At 37.7% G+C, this 20728-nt stretch overlaps 1 protein-coding gene across 1 annotated transcript in view; it reads left to right on the top strand.

Annotated features, from left to right (window-relative positions):
* Positions 1–20728, top strand: part of SPAG17 (sperm associated antigen 17) — a 233433-nt gene that overhangs the window by 59089 nt on the left and 153616 nt on the right. Inside the window, exon 4 of the mRNA XM_063651455.1 lies at positions 11012–11143. Coding sequence (XP_063507525.1) covers positions 11012–11143 — 132 coding nt within the window. The remainder of the gene's footprint in view (positions 1–11011; positions 11144–20728) is intronic.

Genomic DNA, 20728 nt, shown 5'->3' on the forward strand with positions numbered 1-20728 from the left:
GTAGGTGAATATAGTCTAATAACTTGTATGTAGTTTAAATAGCTAAAAAAGAAGATTTTGAATTGTTCCTAACACAAAGAAATGATAAGTGTTTGAGATGATAGATATGCTAATTACCCTGATTTGATCATTACACACTCTACACATGTGTAAAAATATCACTTTGTATCCTGTAAATATTTACCATTATTATATGTCAAATATATATATATATATATGAATACAATAAAAAATAATACAAATTTTTTTAAAAACTGATACGTGCTCAGGCCAGGAGATGAGCAATAGCTGGAGCTATCAGGACTGAGGGTCCTGAGTCACAGGTCCCCACTAGGTGTCAGGAAAAAAGAAACAGCTCAGCTATTTAGAGTTGAGGCATCAGGTAGGAGCAAAACTAGTAAGGGTAGCAAGAGTATTTAAACATAAAAACCTGGGCTAAAAGGCTCTCAGGCTCTTGCAGCTAAGATGGGGATTGGCCATGGAGACTGGGGAGGGACTAGGACACATCCATGCCCAGAAGAAGAGGGACTGTGACCCAAGATGGGAGTCCAGTAGCTCCAGCTAAGGGGTGAAAAAGCCCACTGTGAGGCCACACAATATGTTGACTAGAAACAGGATTCTGGAACCAGATAGCCTGAGTTCAAATCCCATCTCTATTAATTACCGGCTGTGTGATCACCAGGCCTCAATTTCTGTATCTAATAAAATAGGTGATAGGAATACTCACCTCAAAAGTGTAGGTGAAGATTAAATGGATTGGAATATGTGAAGTGCCTGGAACAGCCCTTGTCCAGCACAGGGTGTGTGCTACATAGCCATTTGTGTGTTACACAGTCTGAGCACCTACTACTACTTGAAATATACTCCTAAAGCTTTGTAATTGCAGCTATAAACAATCAAAAACATTTACCTTCAAGCCAAACAACAAAAAGCTCTAGAGATGCCATTCTTATGTTTATTTAAGGAGTGAATATACTGTTTGTCTATATATGCATCAGATTCCGTGAGGGGATTTAAAAAGATGAATCTGAAAGGATTTAACCTTCCAAGCTAGTAGAGGAGACAAACCCTGTGCACAAATAATTTCAATAATAAATACAATTTAGACAGCTAAATCCCTTAGGAAATATACAAAAAACGTTGTAGGGTTGTTCAGAGGGGAAGGTCACTACAACTGCAAGGACCAAGAATGACTTCAGAGGGGTGGGAGCATCTTAGACTAAGGAAAAGATCTTGGTTTAAAAACCAAAACAAAACATTGCCGTGATAGTAGAATCGTTTGTTGCTAATACACACCTAAAGAAAAGCCCTTAACTTTGTATGTCATTCTTCCATATGTTATCACATTCAGCTTCATGTGCCTTTATACATTTTGCAAGTATACAAAAACAAAAACACTCCTTAATAAAAAGGAAGCTTTGCTTTTTCCTTCTTTGAAGAGTAATTCCAGCAAACATTTCTAAAATAGTCCTGTGCTTTTTGACATGCACATGTTGGTTGTTCAAAATGTACATCTCCCTTAGGAAATTCGTTACATTTTAAATTATACATGTCTGTTAAAGCATAGATCTGTTCTACCTTCCATGTATTTGTTATTGCTGCTTCTGAAACTTCCTTGCAGCCCCAAAGAGGTCTTAATCCCTGTCAAATGTTATTATGTTACCAACTTTTATGTAGTCTTGAAAGGGGTTGTTTATTTAGTTTCAGTGACTCCTTGTTACTGCCAAATATTATTTCATTTCAGCACAGATGTAAGGGGTCCAATGACTGGAATTATTTTACAGCCCTGACATTGTCGAGAGATGGATACCAGTTTAATTATGGACAGCTGAAAATGATCTAGGAGTCACCTGCTACAGATATTTATCATCATTATGAATTTCTCACCAAGCTGTGGTCTGAGCACTTTCATAACGTTCCATTTGCGTTAGACAGACAGTATGATCTATGTGGAACCTATATCTTCAGTCACCTTTAAATTTATGTATAGACAGTTTAATATTGCTTGATTATTTTCTTTTCCTCTTCTCAAAGTGAGAAAATATGTTTCAGTCATTCCTGTTCTTTTTCTTTTTTTCTGTTTCTCTCCATAGCCCCTTCTCACTGCTACCCTTATCCTTTCAGCTGTTTTTCCAATTATGCCTCATTGGAAATTACTCATTACTTAAAGAATGTGAATTGGATAGACTAGACACATACAGGATCAAGTAATGCAATAACTACAATATAGTTGGCCCTAAATAAATGCAGAAAGAATGAAGGAGGGAAGGGAGCAGAGGAAACAGGAAAGGAGGCTGTAAAATTACAGAACGCTATTGATGGAATTCCTCCATCTCACATTTGAGAAGAAATTAATAGCATATTTTTTCCTCTACATCCTCCCCATTGTACACTGCACCATAACAAAATACATTTTTACACTTTTTCTTTTTATCTCTGCTTCTCTCTAAAGAGATCTCAATTTGTCCTTTTCAGATTGGACAAAGGGTTAAATAAAAGGGGTAGCCAGGTTATGGCCAGCTGATAATAAATTCAGGTCACTGTCTCACTGCCCAATTGCTCCTCATTCCATTACATTCTCTGCTCTCACAACTTGGGCTGTGGGATCTTCAAGAATCCCAACTCTGTCCTGGATGTATGAATAACCATAAGTACTGACTTTGGTGAACATTTATCATGCATTTGTCATTCACCATGCAAAATATTTACATGGGTTATCTCATTTAATTCTGGGTACAGAATTATGAAGTCAGCACTACTCATATTCTCTTTCTGTAGTTCTTTCTGTTCTCAGTTGGGACAACTTTGCCCCCAAGGGAACGTTTGGCAATGTCTGCAGATCCCTTTGATTGTCACAGCTCGGTGGAATACAGGGATTCGCTAAATATCCTACAACTCACAGAAAAACCTCCTATGGTAATTACCTGGCTCAAAATGTCAATAGTGCCACCATTGTAGATGTTAAAAGGATGAGGTTTAAAAGGGTTAAGTAACTTGCCTGAGGCTCTGCAGTGATACGTGGGAAGACTGGAATGCAAATAGAGCCTGTACTTTTGCATTAAGTTGCACATACGTAATAAACATACGTGTGCATGTGTCTTTATAGCAGCATGATTTATAGTCCTTATTGCAGCACTATTCACAATAGCAAAGACTTGGAACCGACCCAAATGTCCAACAATGATAGACTGGATTAAGAAAATGTGGCACATATGCACCATGGAATACTATGCAGCCATAAAAAATGATGAGTTCATGTCCTTTGTAGGGACATGGATGAAACTGGAAATCATCATTCTCAGTAAACTATCGCAAGGACAAAAAACCAAACACCGCATGTTCTCACTCATAGGTGGGAATTGAACAATAAGAACACATGGACACAGGAAGGGGAACATCAAACTCTGGGGACTGTTGTGGGGTGGGGGGAAGGGGGAGAGATAGCATTAGGAGATATACCTAATGCTAAATGACGAGTTAATGGGTGCAGCACACCAGCATGGCACATGTATACATATGTAACTAACCTGCACATTGTGCACATGTACCCTAAAACTTAAAGTATAATAATAATAAAAAAAAAAGTTGCACATACGTAGTTATGGCTTCCCCAACTGATTAATCATATCTTGTACCAAAGGAGCTAAAGTTCCCCATTGGAATCTTATGTGAGAACATCTCAATACAAGTGGCCCTTTTCAATCATTTGCAAATTATCTGCTCTTCCATCATTTTCATCAAATATGCAGAATCCGGCGCATCTAAACAGCCTTTCACTCTAAACAGAAAATTCTGTAAACACACACACACACACACACAGACACACACAGACACACACAGACACACATTGGGGCAATAGTTCCTCTGACTTTCTAATGATATAAGCAAATGTAACAAGATGTAAGATAAAAGCAGAATTCATATCATGCTACCTAAGCAATAAACTTTAAAGATAGAATATATGGCAACATAGCTTACTATGATGAATAAATTGCATGTATTTAATATGACATATTTAATAATAAACATAGCCTCTTGTATGCTGCAGGATAATTAGATAGAAATGGTAAATAGTCATCAGTATTCTTTTTAAAATGCCAATAAAAAATATTCGTAATCTTTTTCTCTTTTTATCAATTCTTCAATATGTGCAAATCAGTTTTGACAGTGGTTTTAGATATTGAGTATATTTTAATAATCTGAATAAACCTCAAAGGCAGCTGTGCAAACACAGATATTTTGTGCACACATGGACATGCACTCATGTACACCAGCGATCCCCAGTCTTTTTGGCACCAGGGGCTGGTTTTGTGGAAGATAATTTTTTCACAGAGTGGGGAGCTGGATGATTTCCTGATGAAACTGTTCCACTTCAGATCATCAGACATTAGATTCTCATAAGGAGCACACAACTAGATCCCTCACACACAGCTCACAATAGGGTCCACACTCCTATGAGAATCTAATATCACCACTGATCTCACAGGAGGCAGAGCTTGGGCAGTAATGCTCCCTCACCTGCCACTCACCTCCTGCCATGTGGCCCGGTTCCTAACAGGCCATGGACAGATTAGGAACTGGTCCTAACCAGGGGATGGGACCCCCTGATATATATCACTAAAGTCACACACCACATGCCCACACACGTATACAGGCACGCATGGATAGGTCCCAGATCTTACTTGCCAGAGCAGATTTCTTTTGCCTTTACTCCTCTCCCACAATACAGAGTTGCTGCCTCCTCTTTGTTCGGCTCCAGCCCTCCACCCACCCTCTCTGATGCTTATCCTCCTCTGACCCTGGCTGGAGGGGAAGTTCCATTTTCCCTTCAGAGCCTTTCCCCTGAATAACCTAGTCCTGGAGTATAACAGCAACTCCAGGCAGGGAAGCCCAGGGGTGCTGCTCTCACCCCTGGCCTACAAGCACCACAAATGCCAAAACTATGTTTACCCAGAGCCAGACAGGCATTTCCAATTTCCAGATTACCTCTTACCCCTAAATTCTAAACTGCCACACCTGTTACTTATTGCTCGAAAATACTTCATCAGTCACTAGTTCCTTTCATTCTATAATAAATAAAAATCTCAAAATATAGCTAAACCACTGGTATAAATAAACTTTATTCAAAGTGAGCTACCAAGTTAAATATTTTCTATTTTCATGGCAGGAAGGATTTAGAAAGCAAAAAGGTATCTGGTAGCTAGAAGTGGGAGGGGTGTAACAGAGGGATTTTAAAAGGTAACAGCCCAAATGTCCAACAATGATAGACTGGATTAAGAAAATGTGGCACATATACACCATGGAATACTATGCAGCCATAAAAAATGATGAGTTCATGTCCTTTGTAGGGACATGGATGAAATTGGAAATCATCATTCTCAGTAAACTATCGCAAGAACAAAAAACCAAACACCGCATATTCTCACTCATAGGTGGGAATTGAACAATGAGAACACATGGTCACAGGAAGGGGAACATCACACTTCGGGGACTGTTGTGGGGTGGGGGGAGGGGAGAGGGATAGCATTGGGAGGTATACCTAATGCTAGATGACGAGTTGGTGGGTGCAGCGCACCAGCATGGCACATGTATACATATGTAACTTACCTGCACGTTGCGCACATGTGCCATAGAGCCTAAAGTATAATAATAATAAGAAGAAGAAGAAGAATTAAAAAAAAAAGGTAACAGAAAGGAGCCAGAAGCAAATTCTGTATTCTTCCTATTCTTGCCCCATACCAGCCCTGTTTATCTAAATCCAAACAAAGACAAGTTTCTTGTGTGGCCGCAAGCAATATCTTAGCTTGGAAGCCATAGATTTTCCTTACTCCTCACCTTTAGCACTGTGTAAATCTGAGTACGCCATTGTTATTCAATACATGTATGTAAGAATCTCCTGCATTAATAAAATTTGCCAAGGATGGTGCTGAAAAGGTATCATTCCTTTCAGTTTGGGCATAAAATAAGAGGGATAGAGTGATGGGATCATTAAATGAATATTATTTTAAATGAAATACTATATTTCACTTTTCCCTATCATATAGACCTTCTCTGGCCAAAACAATAGCCACTAGCCACTTGTGGCTATTTACACTTTAATTTTAATTTTAATCAATTAAAAACAAAATTAAAAATTTGGTTTTTTTTTAATCTCACTAGCAATATTAAAGTACTCAATAGTCACATGTGGTTTAGTGGCTACCATATTGTACACTACAGATAAAGAATATTTTCATCATCACAGAAAAACTATTAGCACTAATATCGACAAATAAAAGTTGGAGAATACTCATTGTTTATATGGGAAGTGGGGGAACGGGACCCTTTCATACAGTTTTGGTGGGAACAAAAATGCTACTAACAAAAACACACATGCACTTCATAGAAAAAAGGAAAACTGAAATTGTTTAAATGTCTATCAATGGGGAACTAGTTAAATAAATGAGCAAACACCCACACAACAGAAGACTGTGCTATTTATTAAAAACCATATACATAAGCAAAACATATCAGCACAGAAAGCTGTCCTGGATGTGTTTTTATGTAAAAACACAAACCACAAAGCACTTAATATGAATAGTATAATCCCATTTGTGTTTGAATATACATATATGTGTATATACTTTTTACTGTGGTAAAGAACTGTTATACTCTTACTTTAAGTAAATTTGATCAATCATATATTAGAGAAATGAGCTACCCAAATGTGTGCTGAAAGCCTGTTTGCCCAGCCTTGTGCTAGCCTAAATTGAGTCAAGCTCTAGCTTATGGATTCTGCTTCTGTTTGCTGAGGTCTTCATATAACCAAAGCAATCCTAAGTTATTCACCTCCCCAAAATAGGTTAAATATGAAGTCATATTTTGTGAATTTTTATAGTTACTGCAATAAACACCATGGGCCTCCAAGAAAGTCCCTGAAGCCAAAGGATTCTTTTAGTCGGAAACTGGTGGATATTTGGAGCTCCTGGAGGGAAAGTGCTCTCCCAGGCCATCTCTCTTCTACTACCCCTCTTCTCTCTGCTTCACACAACCACAGCTTGCCCTTTCGTCTGCCACCTCACTCCCATAACCTGTTCCAGGCAAGAAAAGTCCAGATCCAAATCTTTACACAACCTCAGAATTCACTCGAGATTGAATATGCAGCAGGTTAAGCAATGATTCAAGCTGCTTCATATGACTTCTTGTCAACACACAAGGGAAATCATACAGCAGGCTTCATGGGAGTCCATTCTATCTCTCTCTCTCTCTATCTTATATATGCACATATATGCATATATGTATAAATGTGCATATGTATATATGTATGCACACACACATACATGCATGCATACATTTGGTTTCTATGAGAGCGCCTAGGGCAATTCTAAGCATTGGGCTTGCGCTTACTAACGTAGGGAGGTTCTAGAGAGAGGAGGAATGCTTAGAAGGAGAGAGGACACTAGTGTCTTTAGGTGGACCTGATCCTCAGGCAAAGAAATAATTTGGCTCATTTGGTATATTTTTGTTGGATCAAATCATTAGATAGTAAATATGATGTAATTCTTTGAGCCAGGTCAATGATAAAGGAAATATTTTTATTTCTTAGTGTGTACAGAATTACAAGCTCTCTAACAGAAAAAGAGCATCTAGACCCCTTAAATATCTTCACACAATAAAACATAAACATGGCTTCTGCCTCAGCTGCACTCTTTGAAGCTTAATTTCCTCATTCACCAATCATTCCTGGAACTGAGTGACCTTTGGTCATTCAGCATAGAGCCTCTCTCCAGTCCTGGCAGGCCTCTCTGCCTGGAGAGCTGACCTGAAGAGGTCAGGAGACACAGGCCTTGCCTGGCAACAGTTTTCTCCATTTTAATAAGTCTCATTTGCCCGTAAGACTCATGCTTTTTTGAGTTCCTGATTCACGCCAAGCACATTTACTTGGCATTTTGGCTTAAAGAGCACTAAGGTTTTAACCCATTCAGAACTGTTTTTCTGACTAGTTCTGGAAGCTTAGATTTTTGCCTAATTACTCCCCAAGCACTGCCAGCTCGCTGCTCACATGTTCTCTTATGTCTCACATGTTCTCTTATGTCTCTCATCCCCCCAATACCTATAGCCCTGGCTAGCTTACCCCCCAGTGCACACACATATGCACAGGTACACACACTTATTTTGACATAGATGATGGGCAAATAATCTTTACAGTGCTAGAATGCTGAAGATTTGATTATTCTTTTAATTAATACAACTAAGGCCAGGGAGGAGAAACCTTTGGAGATGTTGTGTGAAAAGGTACATTTCCTTTAAATTCTGTCTCTTTAATTTTTTCTTCCCTCAAAAACTTGTCCTTCAAACAGAGATTCCTGAAAGATTTGTTTTTCATCTGAGACCAAACTACTGGCTACTGATTGGGTAGAATTGTTAATTATGGGGCATCAGAAGAAAGAATTTTGAAAGGAAATTAATTTGTAAATATTTTTCTTTTTCCGCCTCTTTTGGGAATGACCCACATACCATGAAAATGTTGTTTCAGATTTTGAGTTCAGCACAGACTTTCATTTTCATTAATTATTCCAATAATTCACAATATCATTCCCTTTGGGAGACGCACAGAAAGAAAGTGGCATTTACAAAGTCAAACCTTTTCAGAGCAACCCTGGGGGAGGCCAAGTATGCCTGGCTTCCGCCATTCCTAGTGGTGCCAGGGGCAGGCTGTGCCTTTATGCAGGATGTGGCCCACGAGTCTGCCTCCATGTGGGCTGCCCCAGGGCAGTTCAGGAGGAGGACACTGCCCAGGGCACACCTCAAGGCTGCCTGTCCACCACTGCTCTCTCTCTCTGTGTCCGTATGTCATCAGAGCATGTGTGCCTGGCAAACTGGTGAAGCCCCTCATCTCCTGTCTCCCCATGTCAGGGCAGGACCTCACTGTTACTTTGATGCTGTGCCGGATTTTTGTTTGAAACCAGCACTCCACAGATAGTTTTAGACAAACCAGTAATAACTATTATGGCCTGCAAAATACTTTTCTCTCAGGATGTTTTGTTATGCTTTGAATACATTTTAATACAGTGAGGTAACATTCATAGACTCCTAGAGAAATCACCTCCAGAGATATCCCATCCATTGCCATGATGCCAGGCAGGCTTCACCCAAACCCCCCAGACATAGGTGAATATCCTGTTTTCACAAGTCATCAGGAAAAGAGACTCCACAACCACTCTGGGGTAACCCTTTTCAGTGTTGACTTCCCTTCAGTGCTGTCATTATCTTTGTGTTAGAGGGAAACACTAGACTGCCATGACCTTTAAAAACCCACATTTGAATGTTTTGAATCGGATGTCACAGAGCCTGATTGTCAGCACAATATTTAGCTGGCATTGAAAAATGCAAACCAAATATTGACATCTACTCTTGGGGTTGGACCCAGTCAGACAGCTTTCACTTTACAGTAAACGCCTGACCTCCATCCCCCTAGGATCCTCTTCCACGTGGGATCTGGTCATCATTAAATGGTTCTGCAGGTGTACTGCTATGTCTTTCTGCTCCCAGAAATCACAGCCATCATGTCTCTTTCCCTAAATTTTGTTAACAGGAGCAGAACTGCCATACAAAGCAAAGCACTGTATTTCCTAGAGTCCTTGCAAGGATTTCTGACATGCAAAGATTTCTGACACTTGGTTAGTTCCTTTGGTTTTTAGAAAAGGCAGCTTTGAAGGAATCCTTTCTCTGGCTTTCCCCTTCTGTGATGCAATGCGGGAAACCCCATTGTGGTCTCTATGAGGTCCAGTTACATTTTGGCACATGGTAATCCATAGAGCCTTCTGCAGTTAGAGGAAAATAGGTACCTCCTTTTCTTCCGGCTATTTCCCTTGGTGAAGTAACAGGTCAAAAGGAACTGGACTGGTCAGGAAAGTCCTGACCAAGAGCTCAGACAAGACACAGCTCCGTGAGATGCAGTGTGCGCAGTCATTGTCTGAGACCAAGGGCCTGAAATTGACACCATATGCGCCCCAGGAGTGATTATTCCAAGGGGGGAGAAAAGCAACATGTCAGAACATTTTACTAACACCTAATTCATCCCAAGGTTATAAATAAATATGATGCTTGCTTAAAAACAAAAGTCAAAACATACTTCAACTAGATTACTTCTGTGACAGTGCTTCAGGCAGAGGTGAACTTTATTAGGGAGACAACATGAATAAAGAGAAACACATAACAACTTTTTATGGTATATTTTACGTGATTTTATTTTTTTTGCAGTAAATAAAGTGGTTATAGGGCTCCAAGGAAAAGGGCCCAGATGTTAGAGCGTTGTGTGAAATTTAGGGGAAACAAGCTGTAAAAAACACAGTCATAAAACAGGCTGTCAGTGCCACACATCTGGACAATACAGCTGTATGTTCCTAGTAGCTGTCGTCACCCAAAGAAAACTCAATAACCTTATTTCACCCCAATTAGGCTGCATACCAACATGATCAACATTAAGTTGCAGAGGGGAGCAACATTCATATGGCGCCTTTGTGTCAAACAGCTTTTATCTTTCATTTGAATTTAGTTACAAAGAAATAAAAGACTGCTAACATAGTCATTTCCACTATTATAAAACCCTATTTAATTTATAATGTCCTAATAAGTCAAAGTTTGACAATTTGGACTACTGGCTACGCCAAACAACAATAGACTTTCTGTAGCATGAATCACCCTATCAGTCATCCTAAAATGGAGCCCAGCCTATCTTTTCTCTACCCTTTTCCTGGAGTCTGAGTCTAACACCATCGTGGGAAGCACTCTGCCTTATTGGAAAAAGAAGTCGATATTCAGACAATCCAATTTATTTAAAGTAGAGGGTAAATGCCCCTCTCTGTAGCATTGAGGAATTTTTTTCCCTAACTTTTTTTTTTCAGCCAGCAATGAAGTATCTTTCTAGCATGACAAATAATATAAAATTTCCTTTCATCTTTTCATCACTGACAGACTGTGCCAAAGGTTATAAAACATCACTTTTTCTAATAATTGTGTTTCTGTATAGGTGTTAATGGCAGCAAAAGCAATTATGGATAGTGGAGAGAAATTAACCTTACCACTGATAGGGAAACTCTTGAAATTTCAACTTCTCCAGATTAAATTTAAGGACCAACAGCGACGGGAAAATGAAAAGAAGGTACTGTATGATCTGGTGGGTTTTCTAAAGAGGGCAAGTGGTGAATGAAATGGAGCCAGGTTTCTCCAGGGGCACTTCCTCTCTTCTTAAGCCCACCATTAAGTGTTACCTGGCAAATTTGGCTGTCACCTCAACTTCTTAGGGAAAGGCTGTCCAAAGATCTGGAGGAATTATGATAAACCCATTAAAAATAGGTTCCCTAAAATATGAAAGTAACAATATTCAAAGCATGTGCCCAGGATTGTTTCTATGGCAGTATATTTATATAATAAAGTTGTAGCCAAGAAGGGACCCAAGGAAGAGACAGGGAGTCGGGAAAACTAAATATGAAAAAGACAGTTGGGGGGAACCCTCACAGTTCAGGTCTAACTATTTAAGAGAGTTTATATGATACTGTATAGAAGTGCCTTTTAAAATAATAGGCATATCTGCACCTTCATAATAATCTGAATATTTCAGCAGCAATCCATCACTTCTACTCCTATATTGCACATCTGATAATTTCCTCATACCTGGATTTTTCATTTAATTTGCTTGTAGAAATCAATCTGTGTGCTTTCCAAACACTCATATTTGCATGTGAAAAATATTTTAAAATGCTGTTAGCAAACTGCTACCAGGTTCGCATCCATGTGCTATCATCATAACCCAAAATAAGATGTTTTTCTTATTTTCCAAATCATGCTGAATTATGTTTGGAAAGCCCAATGCTTCAGTATGTACATATGTAATGTTTGTGTGGGCGTGTGTATGTATGAAACGGATTTGCATATGAAGTCATTTCTTTATGCCTTAAGTGGAAAAGGCAAAATCAATTCATGGAAGAAAAAAGAGAAAAGTGAAAATGTTCCAATAGTGCCTTCTTCACCTTTGCAAGACCTCCAAAATCTAGGTTTCCTATTTCAATTGGCCCCTCAACAAGGTTATTGTAGAAAAAATAATGCCACCTTCTATTTTCAATATATGGCTTTATGTTTTTTAGAGATATTTCCCATATAGCATCTTATTAGTGTGGTACATATTGTGCCTAGAAAAATTCTATTCATATTAACACAATTGATAGTACAGTTTTCCATCTAGTGAAACTCTTTCCATCGTGTTGGGGGAGTTGTACCTTAAGAAATACTCAGGGTAATTAAGACTTGGCAGAAGAAAAATTGGAAAATTTGAAACTAGTATAGAAACATCTCTTGCCTGTTTAAATTCCAATGCCATATGGGAATCTGAATTATAAAAAGTAGACTGTAATTCTTGCAAAAATTTCTGCATTTTCTGTTTGCTTTGCCCTTTCCCACAGCAGTTAGAAATAGTGTGCTAAAGAGCATCAATTTACTTGTTTACCACTTATTATGTCACTAATTGTTTATCATAGGAGTAGACTGTAGATTTCAGTTAACAAATTTTAAGTAAAAACAAATAAAATATCCTAGTAGCTTGGAAAACGTTTTTAAAGCTTGCAACAATATAAAAATATTTTTGCACCATTATTTTACTCAGCATTTCTTTGAAATGTGAACTCTAATAATAAAATTAAGAGGTTCTAAAGGTATGGAAATAATCTTTATCTGCTGAAAATTTGAGAGTTCTGGGTAACTGGGGCATGAACCTTAGAGTTTTTATTTTCTTTTAAGTATTAGATACAGTGAGAGAACTTTTGAGCAATTAAGAGCCAATGATTACATAATCTAATATGACATCTCCATTATTTTGGGTTCCCAAAGCACCAACCCCAAATCTCTGAGTCACAACCATATGAGTAAGTGCTAAATAAATTGATGAAAACTCATTGGAATGGAATACAATCAGGAAAATCCTCTTGGTAAAGGGGAGATGAAGGCAGTTGTTTGTGGGATGATATCATTGATGTTCATTTCAACAACACTGCCTAAGAGGTCCGTTGAAACAATCAAGGTTAATGCTTGTCAGCCAAGGGGTTTGGCAATAAACAAAACAGCAGAAAGTATGTAAAACTGACACCATGCTGTGGATTAGAATATGAAAAAAAGAAAAGAGGACTTTACCTAATCTTTTCATCTTTCCTGGACCCACAGTGAGATTCCGAATTTTCTACAAGGTTAGTGACTGACTCCTCAACTTTTTAACATCAACATATCTATGTAAATGTTGTCTTTCAAATGTTAATTAATTGCTTACATCTGTACAACCCAAAGAGTGTTTTGTATCTTCTATGTTTAATTTTTGAAATTGTATTTTTAAGAATCAGTGCTTGAAAAATATCCATAACAGAAATTACAGAAAATCTTGGGTGAAAGTGAGGGCAAAAATAAGTAACATAACTAGCTACCTGTTCTAATGTTTTAATATATCATTACATATTTGATCCTGTTTTAATCAATCAAAACTTTTGAAAAAAAGATAAATAATATAGTTTTAATTGCCAAATACAGTGAAGAAATATCATTATTTTCAACTCCACTATTTTAATAACATTTTAATCTGGGCTATGGTTAACATTGCTTTTGCTTTCTGCTTTGCAAGAAAGCTTGCTGGGTAATTCATATTATAAGAAATACGAAGAAAGGTATTTCTAAAATGAACAGTTTTAAAGCCTTCAGCATGTAAATTTCTGGGATACAAATGCCGGCCTCTAATTGCAAATAACTTAAATCTATCTAAAAACATTTATTTATTTGAAAATACCTTGTTGATGAACTCCAAATATAAATATCATGAAGACAATGTACTGTATTTCCATAAATATATTTTAGTATTTTAGAACTTCTGAATATGACTTTCTCACACAATAATTCTAAATTAGTTCGATTTTATTATATCTGAAAACTTAAAGTGTTTTGTTTAGAAATATATTTTCTTACATCCTTATCGCAACATTTGCTTTTGCATTTTTATTTCTATCTGTTATTAATTTATTAATTCAACAAACATTTACTGAAACAAACATTTACAAAAGCAATGTACTGAACAAATATATTCTCATCATGTTCCTTATAATTTTAAAATAAATTGTTTGGTTTCCATTCTGATCCATTTTAATTTAGTCATTATCTGAATATTATATATCTACTCACATTTTTGTTTCTTTTTAACTTCAACTTTTGTATTATATATTAATTATGAACACATTTAAAAATCAAGACAATTTTGAACCCAAATATTTTCATTATACTGAGAATTCAACTAAAACACTTGATAATAAAAAAAATGAAAAAAAAAGCTGTGATACAAAAAGTCATTAACTATTTAAATAATTGGCCAAATAAAATCTAGTCTTAGGTTCCTTTGTGTTGAGTTCAGAATGTTTGTACAGGTTTTGGGAGAAGATCCAAATATATTCCAACTGTGCTTTTAATTTATGAATTCAAATAAGTCGTCCATATTTCCTTAGATGTTTTTAGAAAGCATATCTTTTCTATAAAAGAATAGTTCTTTCTTTTGCTAGCTCATATGCATGGTACAAATTGCCTTATTTCCTGATGTACTATAATTGAACAGAAGGAAGATAGGTGGTAAAGAACTAGGGTAACTTTTTGTAACACTGGTAAACTATTCTTAAAACAATTCAAAATTAAAAGTGCCTACGTTTGATAATACATCATGATGAAGCCACAAGCAACCCAGAGCCTCCTCCAAAAGAGAGACAAAGAGAAATGAGAGTAGTTTTCACAGACACCTTCCAGCTTCCTCCAGTCCAAACTCCGAAACACTGGAAACCAGCCAAGGTAATGCCATTTGTGTGTGTGTGTGTGTGTGTGTGTGTGTGTGTGTGTGTTGTTTTAAAAGAAAAGCCATAGGGACATACCAGGAAATTACAGGCTGGTTAGTTTTGATTCAGTTGTGGTTAAAATCTTCAGAAACTATTTTAAGAAATCAAACAGAGAAAGAGCAGGAACTCAGTTTAGAAGGACCCATGTGGTTTCAGGAAAGGAATAACTTGCCTCACTAACTGGATGGAATTCTTTGAGGGTGGATTATTGAAATGAGGATCCCACTAAAATGGATGTTGAATCTAAGGAGCTTCAAAAGCCAACAATTCAGGAGAAATAATAAATGACCCCCCCCAGCGGCTTATCCATAAAATAGAGTAGTCCTTTCCTAATTGGCTTGCTTTTAATTAATGAAAACTTTTTACAGACTTCAGGAAAAATGCAAAAAAAATACATCTTTAACATAAGGTAGTACTTTAAAATATGGAAGAGCTATGATTACAGCAGCTAATAATTATAGTTAGCTATCATTATTGACTATTTGGCACAGAACTAAGCCCTTTGCACACATTATATCATTTAATCTTTTAAATGACTTTATGAGGTACAGATTATTATTCCAAGTTTGCAGATGGGGAAACTGAGGGTATGAAAAGTTAAGGAATTTTCCCAAGGCCAAACAGCTACTCTCAGTGGAAGAGCTGGGATTCAAATCCAGAACTGTCAGACTCCAAAGACCATGCTCTTAACCCCCATACATATCCTTCCTAAGTGTGTCTCAATAATTATGAAATGGCACTTTTGCTCACAGTCAGTAGAGTGCCTGCCCAGAGACATTTCCCTGTAGGACCAATGGCTGTGCTCAGTGATCTACTCACAACCATCTGGTTCCATTAATTGTATTGAATTTAACATCCTCAGGTTAAATAAGGGGACAGCAGTCAAGGGAAGGAACAAAACTCACCAAGGAGGAATGCCCTGAGCTAACCAGCCACTGATTCCAAAGGAAATCCTGACTTAATTTCCAGTCATGCCCCCCACCCAGAAATGGCTCAGTCTCTGGGGGAATCTCTTAAAACTGGACATCCAGAGATTATTCCTAATGTCCTTCTGCATGGTAAGGTAGGATAGCATTGGCTGATCTAGTACTAAAGTCTTTCATAGACTACATAGAAAATACAGAGAAAAAAAAGCAAAACATTAGCAATGTGTAACCCTATTATAATTAATGTTAAGATTTTGGCATTTTTCTTTCTGTTTTTTTCTGGAATTTGCTTCTTTACACAGCTGTAATCATTGTAAAAATGCACCCCTTTTTCAGTTAAGATAGATTATAATTTCTACTCATTATCACTGTGTCCACTCTATCATTATTACTGGTTTTGTGATATTTTATTGACTATCATAATTTTCTTAATCATTTCTCTATCATTGAGCATTTAAGTTATTTCAATTTCTTTTCATAATAAACCATGTACTTTGCAGTATAGAATTCTCCATATTTTGGATAGTTTTCTTAGCATAGATTTATTGAATTGGATTAATGTTTAAAAATGTTCCCATAACCTTGTATATTCAAAGTGAGCCCTATGGCCATTTAGACCTAGTTCTCCATTTAAAAAAGAAAAAATGGCTCCTGGTCAAATGAGCATGGAAATCACTCTGTATTAGATACAACTCTTGAAGATATTTAAGAACATAATAGCTAATTAAAGATGAAGGAGTTTTGTGAAAACCACTCTATTTAATATTGTTTAACCTACTGTCTCTCAAATTTATGTGATCTTATACTTTTGTTTAGCCTATCTCTTGTCCCCTAGAATAGATTGTTTATGAGATAGGGTGATATCTTGAAAGAGAACTAGAGGAACACTCAGAAAACCCAGTTTCTCATAAACTACATAATAGAGTGAATCAGTTACAAACTCTATATGTTTTCTTATCTATATCCTCAACAATACTATTCTGAAGATCTTATTATAAATTTTATATGAAACATAGTTATACATGAATATGTGTATGCATTATTATTATTATTATTATTTTGAGATAGAGTTTCAGTCTGTCGCCCAGGCTGGAGTACAGTGGCACAATCTCAGCTCACTGCAACCTCTGCCTCCCAGGTTCAAGTGACTCTCCTGCCTCAGACTCCCAAGTAGCTGGGATTACAGGCAAGCATGCCACAACACCCGGCTAATTTTTTTTTTTTTTTTTTTTTTTTTTTTTAGTAAAGATGGGATATCACCATGTTGGCCAAGCTGGTCTCAAACTCCTGACCTCAGGTGATCCACCCACTTCGGCCCCCCAAAGTTCTGGAGTTGCAGGTGTGAGCTACCGCGCCCAGCCTGCATTAGGCAGGAGAATCACTTGAATCCGGGGGGCGGAGGTTGCAGTTAGCTGACATCGCGCCACTGCACTCCAGCCTGACAACAGAACAAGACTCCGTCTCAAAAAAAAAAAAAAAAAGAATAAGATGAAGTATAGCTATTTATCATCAGTTTCACTGACATTTACCATTTACCTTCCTTTCATTGTAAGGAATTAGGAGAATGAATACTTATTAATTATATTTGAATTTTGACATCAAGAAGTCATTTAGAAATAAAATATGATCTAAAATATTTTGAAGCATCCAATAACTAGGTTGCCCTATTATAGAGAAGGATATTTTTTTATTTTTCCCTTTAAAAAGTGAGAATAACTTTAAGTGTTCTAGGTAGGTGTCACTTTATATTCAACTGAATATGTGAAATGCCAACACTTTTTTTGATTATTGCTGAGACAAGAATCTTGCATCTGCTATGTAACTTAACCGGTTAAGAAATCTCTGTGCCTATCCAAAGCCGTCTCACAGTAGGAGGCATCTAGATGCTTTCTGCACATACTGCATTAAAAAAAAAAAGTAATCTGTGGCAAACTTGACTCTTCCTTCATATGCTGGGGAACATGTGTTCCCCAAACATGGTGGAGAGAGGGACTTTTTGGATATGCCCCTCCTAAAATTTGCCTTGAATTGACAAGAGTTCCCTCTGAATTTTTAAAGTTGTGAGCAAATGACCATAGTATGGGAACATGCATGCCATGTTATCCAGAAGCAAGAAAGGCCAGAGAAAGAGTTTGTATGAACTAACTTGAGTTTATAACTTAGGGGGTCAGCTTTGCTGAATGCGCCTGATCTGGTTAACTCCATTCCCACTCCCAGATTTCAAGACATAAACCCATAGGTGAGAAGGGTTTACTCAGAATGTGAGAAAAAGGAAATGAAAGATAGGAAATGATTTTCCTAGGATTGGGGCTTGGTACAAAAGGATGTTACACTTTGAAACCAAGGTAGAATTCTAGGGGCCAACGAGTCAATCACCCTCCAGAATTAAAGGGACAAAGAGACTGTCCTGGTTCAACTTCAGTATGAAGGATGGGAGGAGTGAGGGATAGACTGAATCCAGGAGAAGAATAAGTAGACCACCATTATGGTCAGCCATGGGCGGAGAGCAGAAGGCACTGGGTAGGGTAAAGAACATGTTCAAAAATCCACCAAAGACATCTCGACCTGGATCCAGAACCCAGGAAGACCTAGGTACTTCCATTCGCTTTTATTGTCTACATATATTTTCTCTGCACCAGAGAATCCTTTCTTTACCCAGAAAATTCTTTACATAGTAATACATACTCTACAAACTGAAGATATCTCACTGTTAAATGGAAAAATGCAGGACACCAAGTTATATAGAGAGAACAATAACAGTTATGTAAAAATGATGCAGAAAGTTAACTTGAAAGAATGCAGTGCACATCTTCTTCACTCATCTTCCCCAAGTGGTAAAATTATGGTGGCTTTTGTAAGCTCTTTATATTTTTTCCCAAATTTTTAGTAATAATTTTTATAAGAAAAAGTTATTTACAGAAGTAAATCAGGATTTATAAGGGTCCTCTTTAAAAATACTTTTAGCTGGGCATGGTGGCATGCAGCTATTGTCCCAGCTACTCGGGATGCTGAGGTAGGAGGATTTCTTGAGCCCAGGAGTTTGAGTCCAGTCTGGGCCACAGAGTGAGACTCATCTATAAAAACTTTAAACATTTTTAATACTTTTGCGAAGGTGGGGGAGGTAAACATTGATAATTTTAATGTTAATGGAAATTAGTTTAAAATATACTGTTCTGCAGTCTCCCAAGTTTGGCCTTGCTAGAGGAATGCAAAGGCAAAAAGAATGGAGAGAAAGGAGAAGTGAGCAGAGAGAGAAAGGGAAGTGAACAGGACGAATGGCTGAGGCGGGTGGAGTGCTCTAGAGAAAGAAAAGGGCATCGAGCAAGTGTGATTCAGCCCCTGGGAAGACAGAGTAGAGGGGGGCAGACAGGTATGGAGAAATCAGGAGAGCATCAAAGACTGAGACAAGAGTATCATGGAAATAAAATGAGTTTAGGGTTTGAAGTCAGACCAGCACTCTCTACCACAGTTGTGTGTCTTAGGACAAACTCTGTATTAATTTTTACAATGGGAATAAAATTACCCATCTTACAGGTTGCCTTGTGAGATCAAATTAAAGATGATGATGTCTGGAAACTATACTCTGCTACTAGAATTTACCACTTTTCTTTGAATGCTTGGTTGTAGTCTGCCCTCCTTTCTGCAGAATCCCAGAATCCCAAGAACCACATAGAAGAAAGGGCCAGAGAGTTCCTGAGCTTCTAGAACTCCAGTCTTTGCTAAAGTGGCTTCAAAGGGATGAGACTTATGTGGCTGCACAGGCTCTCACACCCTACCTAGGAGAACCTGGAGGGCCAGAGGGCCTCTTACTGTCTAACCCATGATGGGGAGGGGTATCTGTGAAATGATGAAATGAATGAATGAATGCATAAGTGAATTAATGTTTATTCTTCCAGGTAAACTTTGAAACAATTTAATCTAAAATGGTTTCATCTTTTCAGATCAAAAGATCACCCTGAGATTTTATTTAAAATTGCAGTTGTAAAAGTTTCTGGTATGTTTTGATGGCCACGTTGGAACTTCTCTGTAGCAAGGCCAGCTGTCTACCAACATGCTGCACAGGGTGTTGCAAATCAGTAAATTTGCTATGATCCAAAGCTTGGCTGTTAGAGAGCCCTGCATGAGTCTTACCAGTGCTTCCAGGCCAACTGCACTCAGGGGCACTGACTTGTGCCTTACAAACCTATTAAAAAAGAGCATGGATGACTGGCCTGGCTTTGCCACATATTAGCTTTGAGCTTGAACAACTACTTGCCCTCACTAAGACTCAGTTTTCTCCTCTGTAAAATGAAGATGATGCTCTACCTATTGTAGTTATTGTGAAGACTTGACAAGATAGAATATTTGGACTATAGTAAGAATGTAATAAATAGAAATGTAATATTGATAATGATAAGGATGATAATAATAGTGACAATGACAGCCATGATTAGAATAGCCACTTGCTAATTTACTACCGTAAATATTACTGTCAGTTTTATGGGACAGACCCATCAGCGTTAACTGAAAGTTTTCTCCCTGTAGGCAAATTGTACATAGGAAGGCAAACTGTCAGAAAGTTATGTAGTACCTCAAGTCTTAACTAGGGGAGTTAGTTTAAAGTTTACAGTCCTGACAGCCTGATGCAGCCCCCGACCACATGGCTGTAACTCCCAGGTTACCCAGACCCTCCTATCCATCTACCAGGAAATCTCTGCCCTGGACAATTTGGAATTAACACTGGTATTCTCTGCCTCTCTGATTTCTCTGATTCTTCTTCTTTTTTTTTTTTTTTGATGTTTTTTATTACTGAGTAATGCTCTTCTTACTGGCCTCTTAGTTCTCTAATGATCATTTCCTCCACTCCACCTCAGCCATTGCCTCCCTTGAACCTTGTCATCGCTGAAGCCCTCATCACCTCCAAAGTCTTGAGAT

This window comes from Pongo pygmaeus, chromosome 1 (genome assembly GCF_028885625.2).
Source record: "Pongo pygmaeus isolate AG05252 chromosome 1, NHGRI_mPonPyg2-v2.0_pri, whole genome shotgun sequence".
In the NCBI taxonomy this organism is placed as follows: Eukaryota; Metazoa; Chordata; class Mammalia; order Primates; family Hominidae; genus Pongo; species Pongo pygmaeus.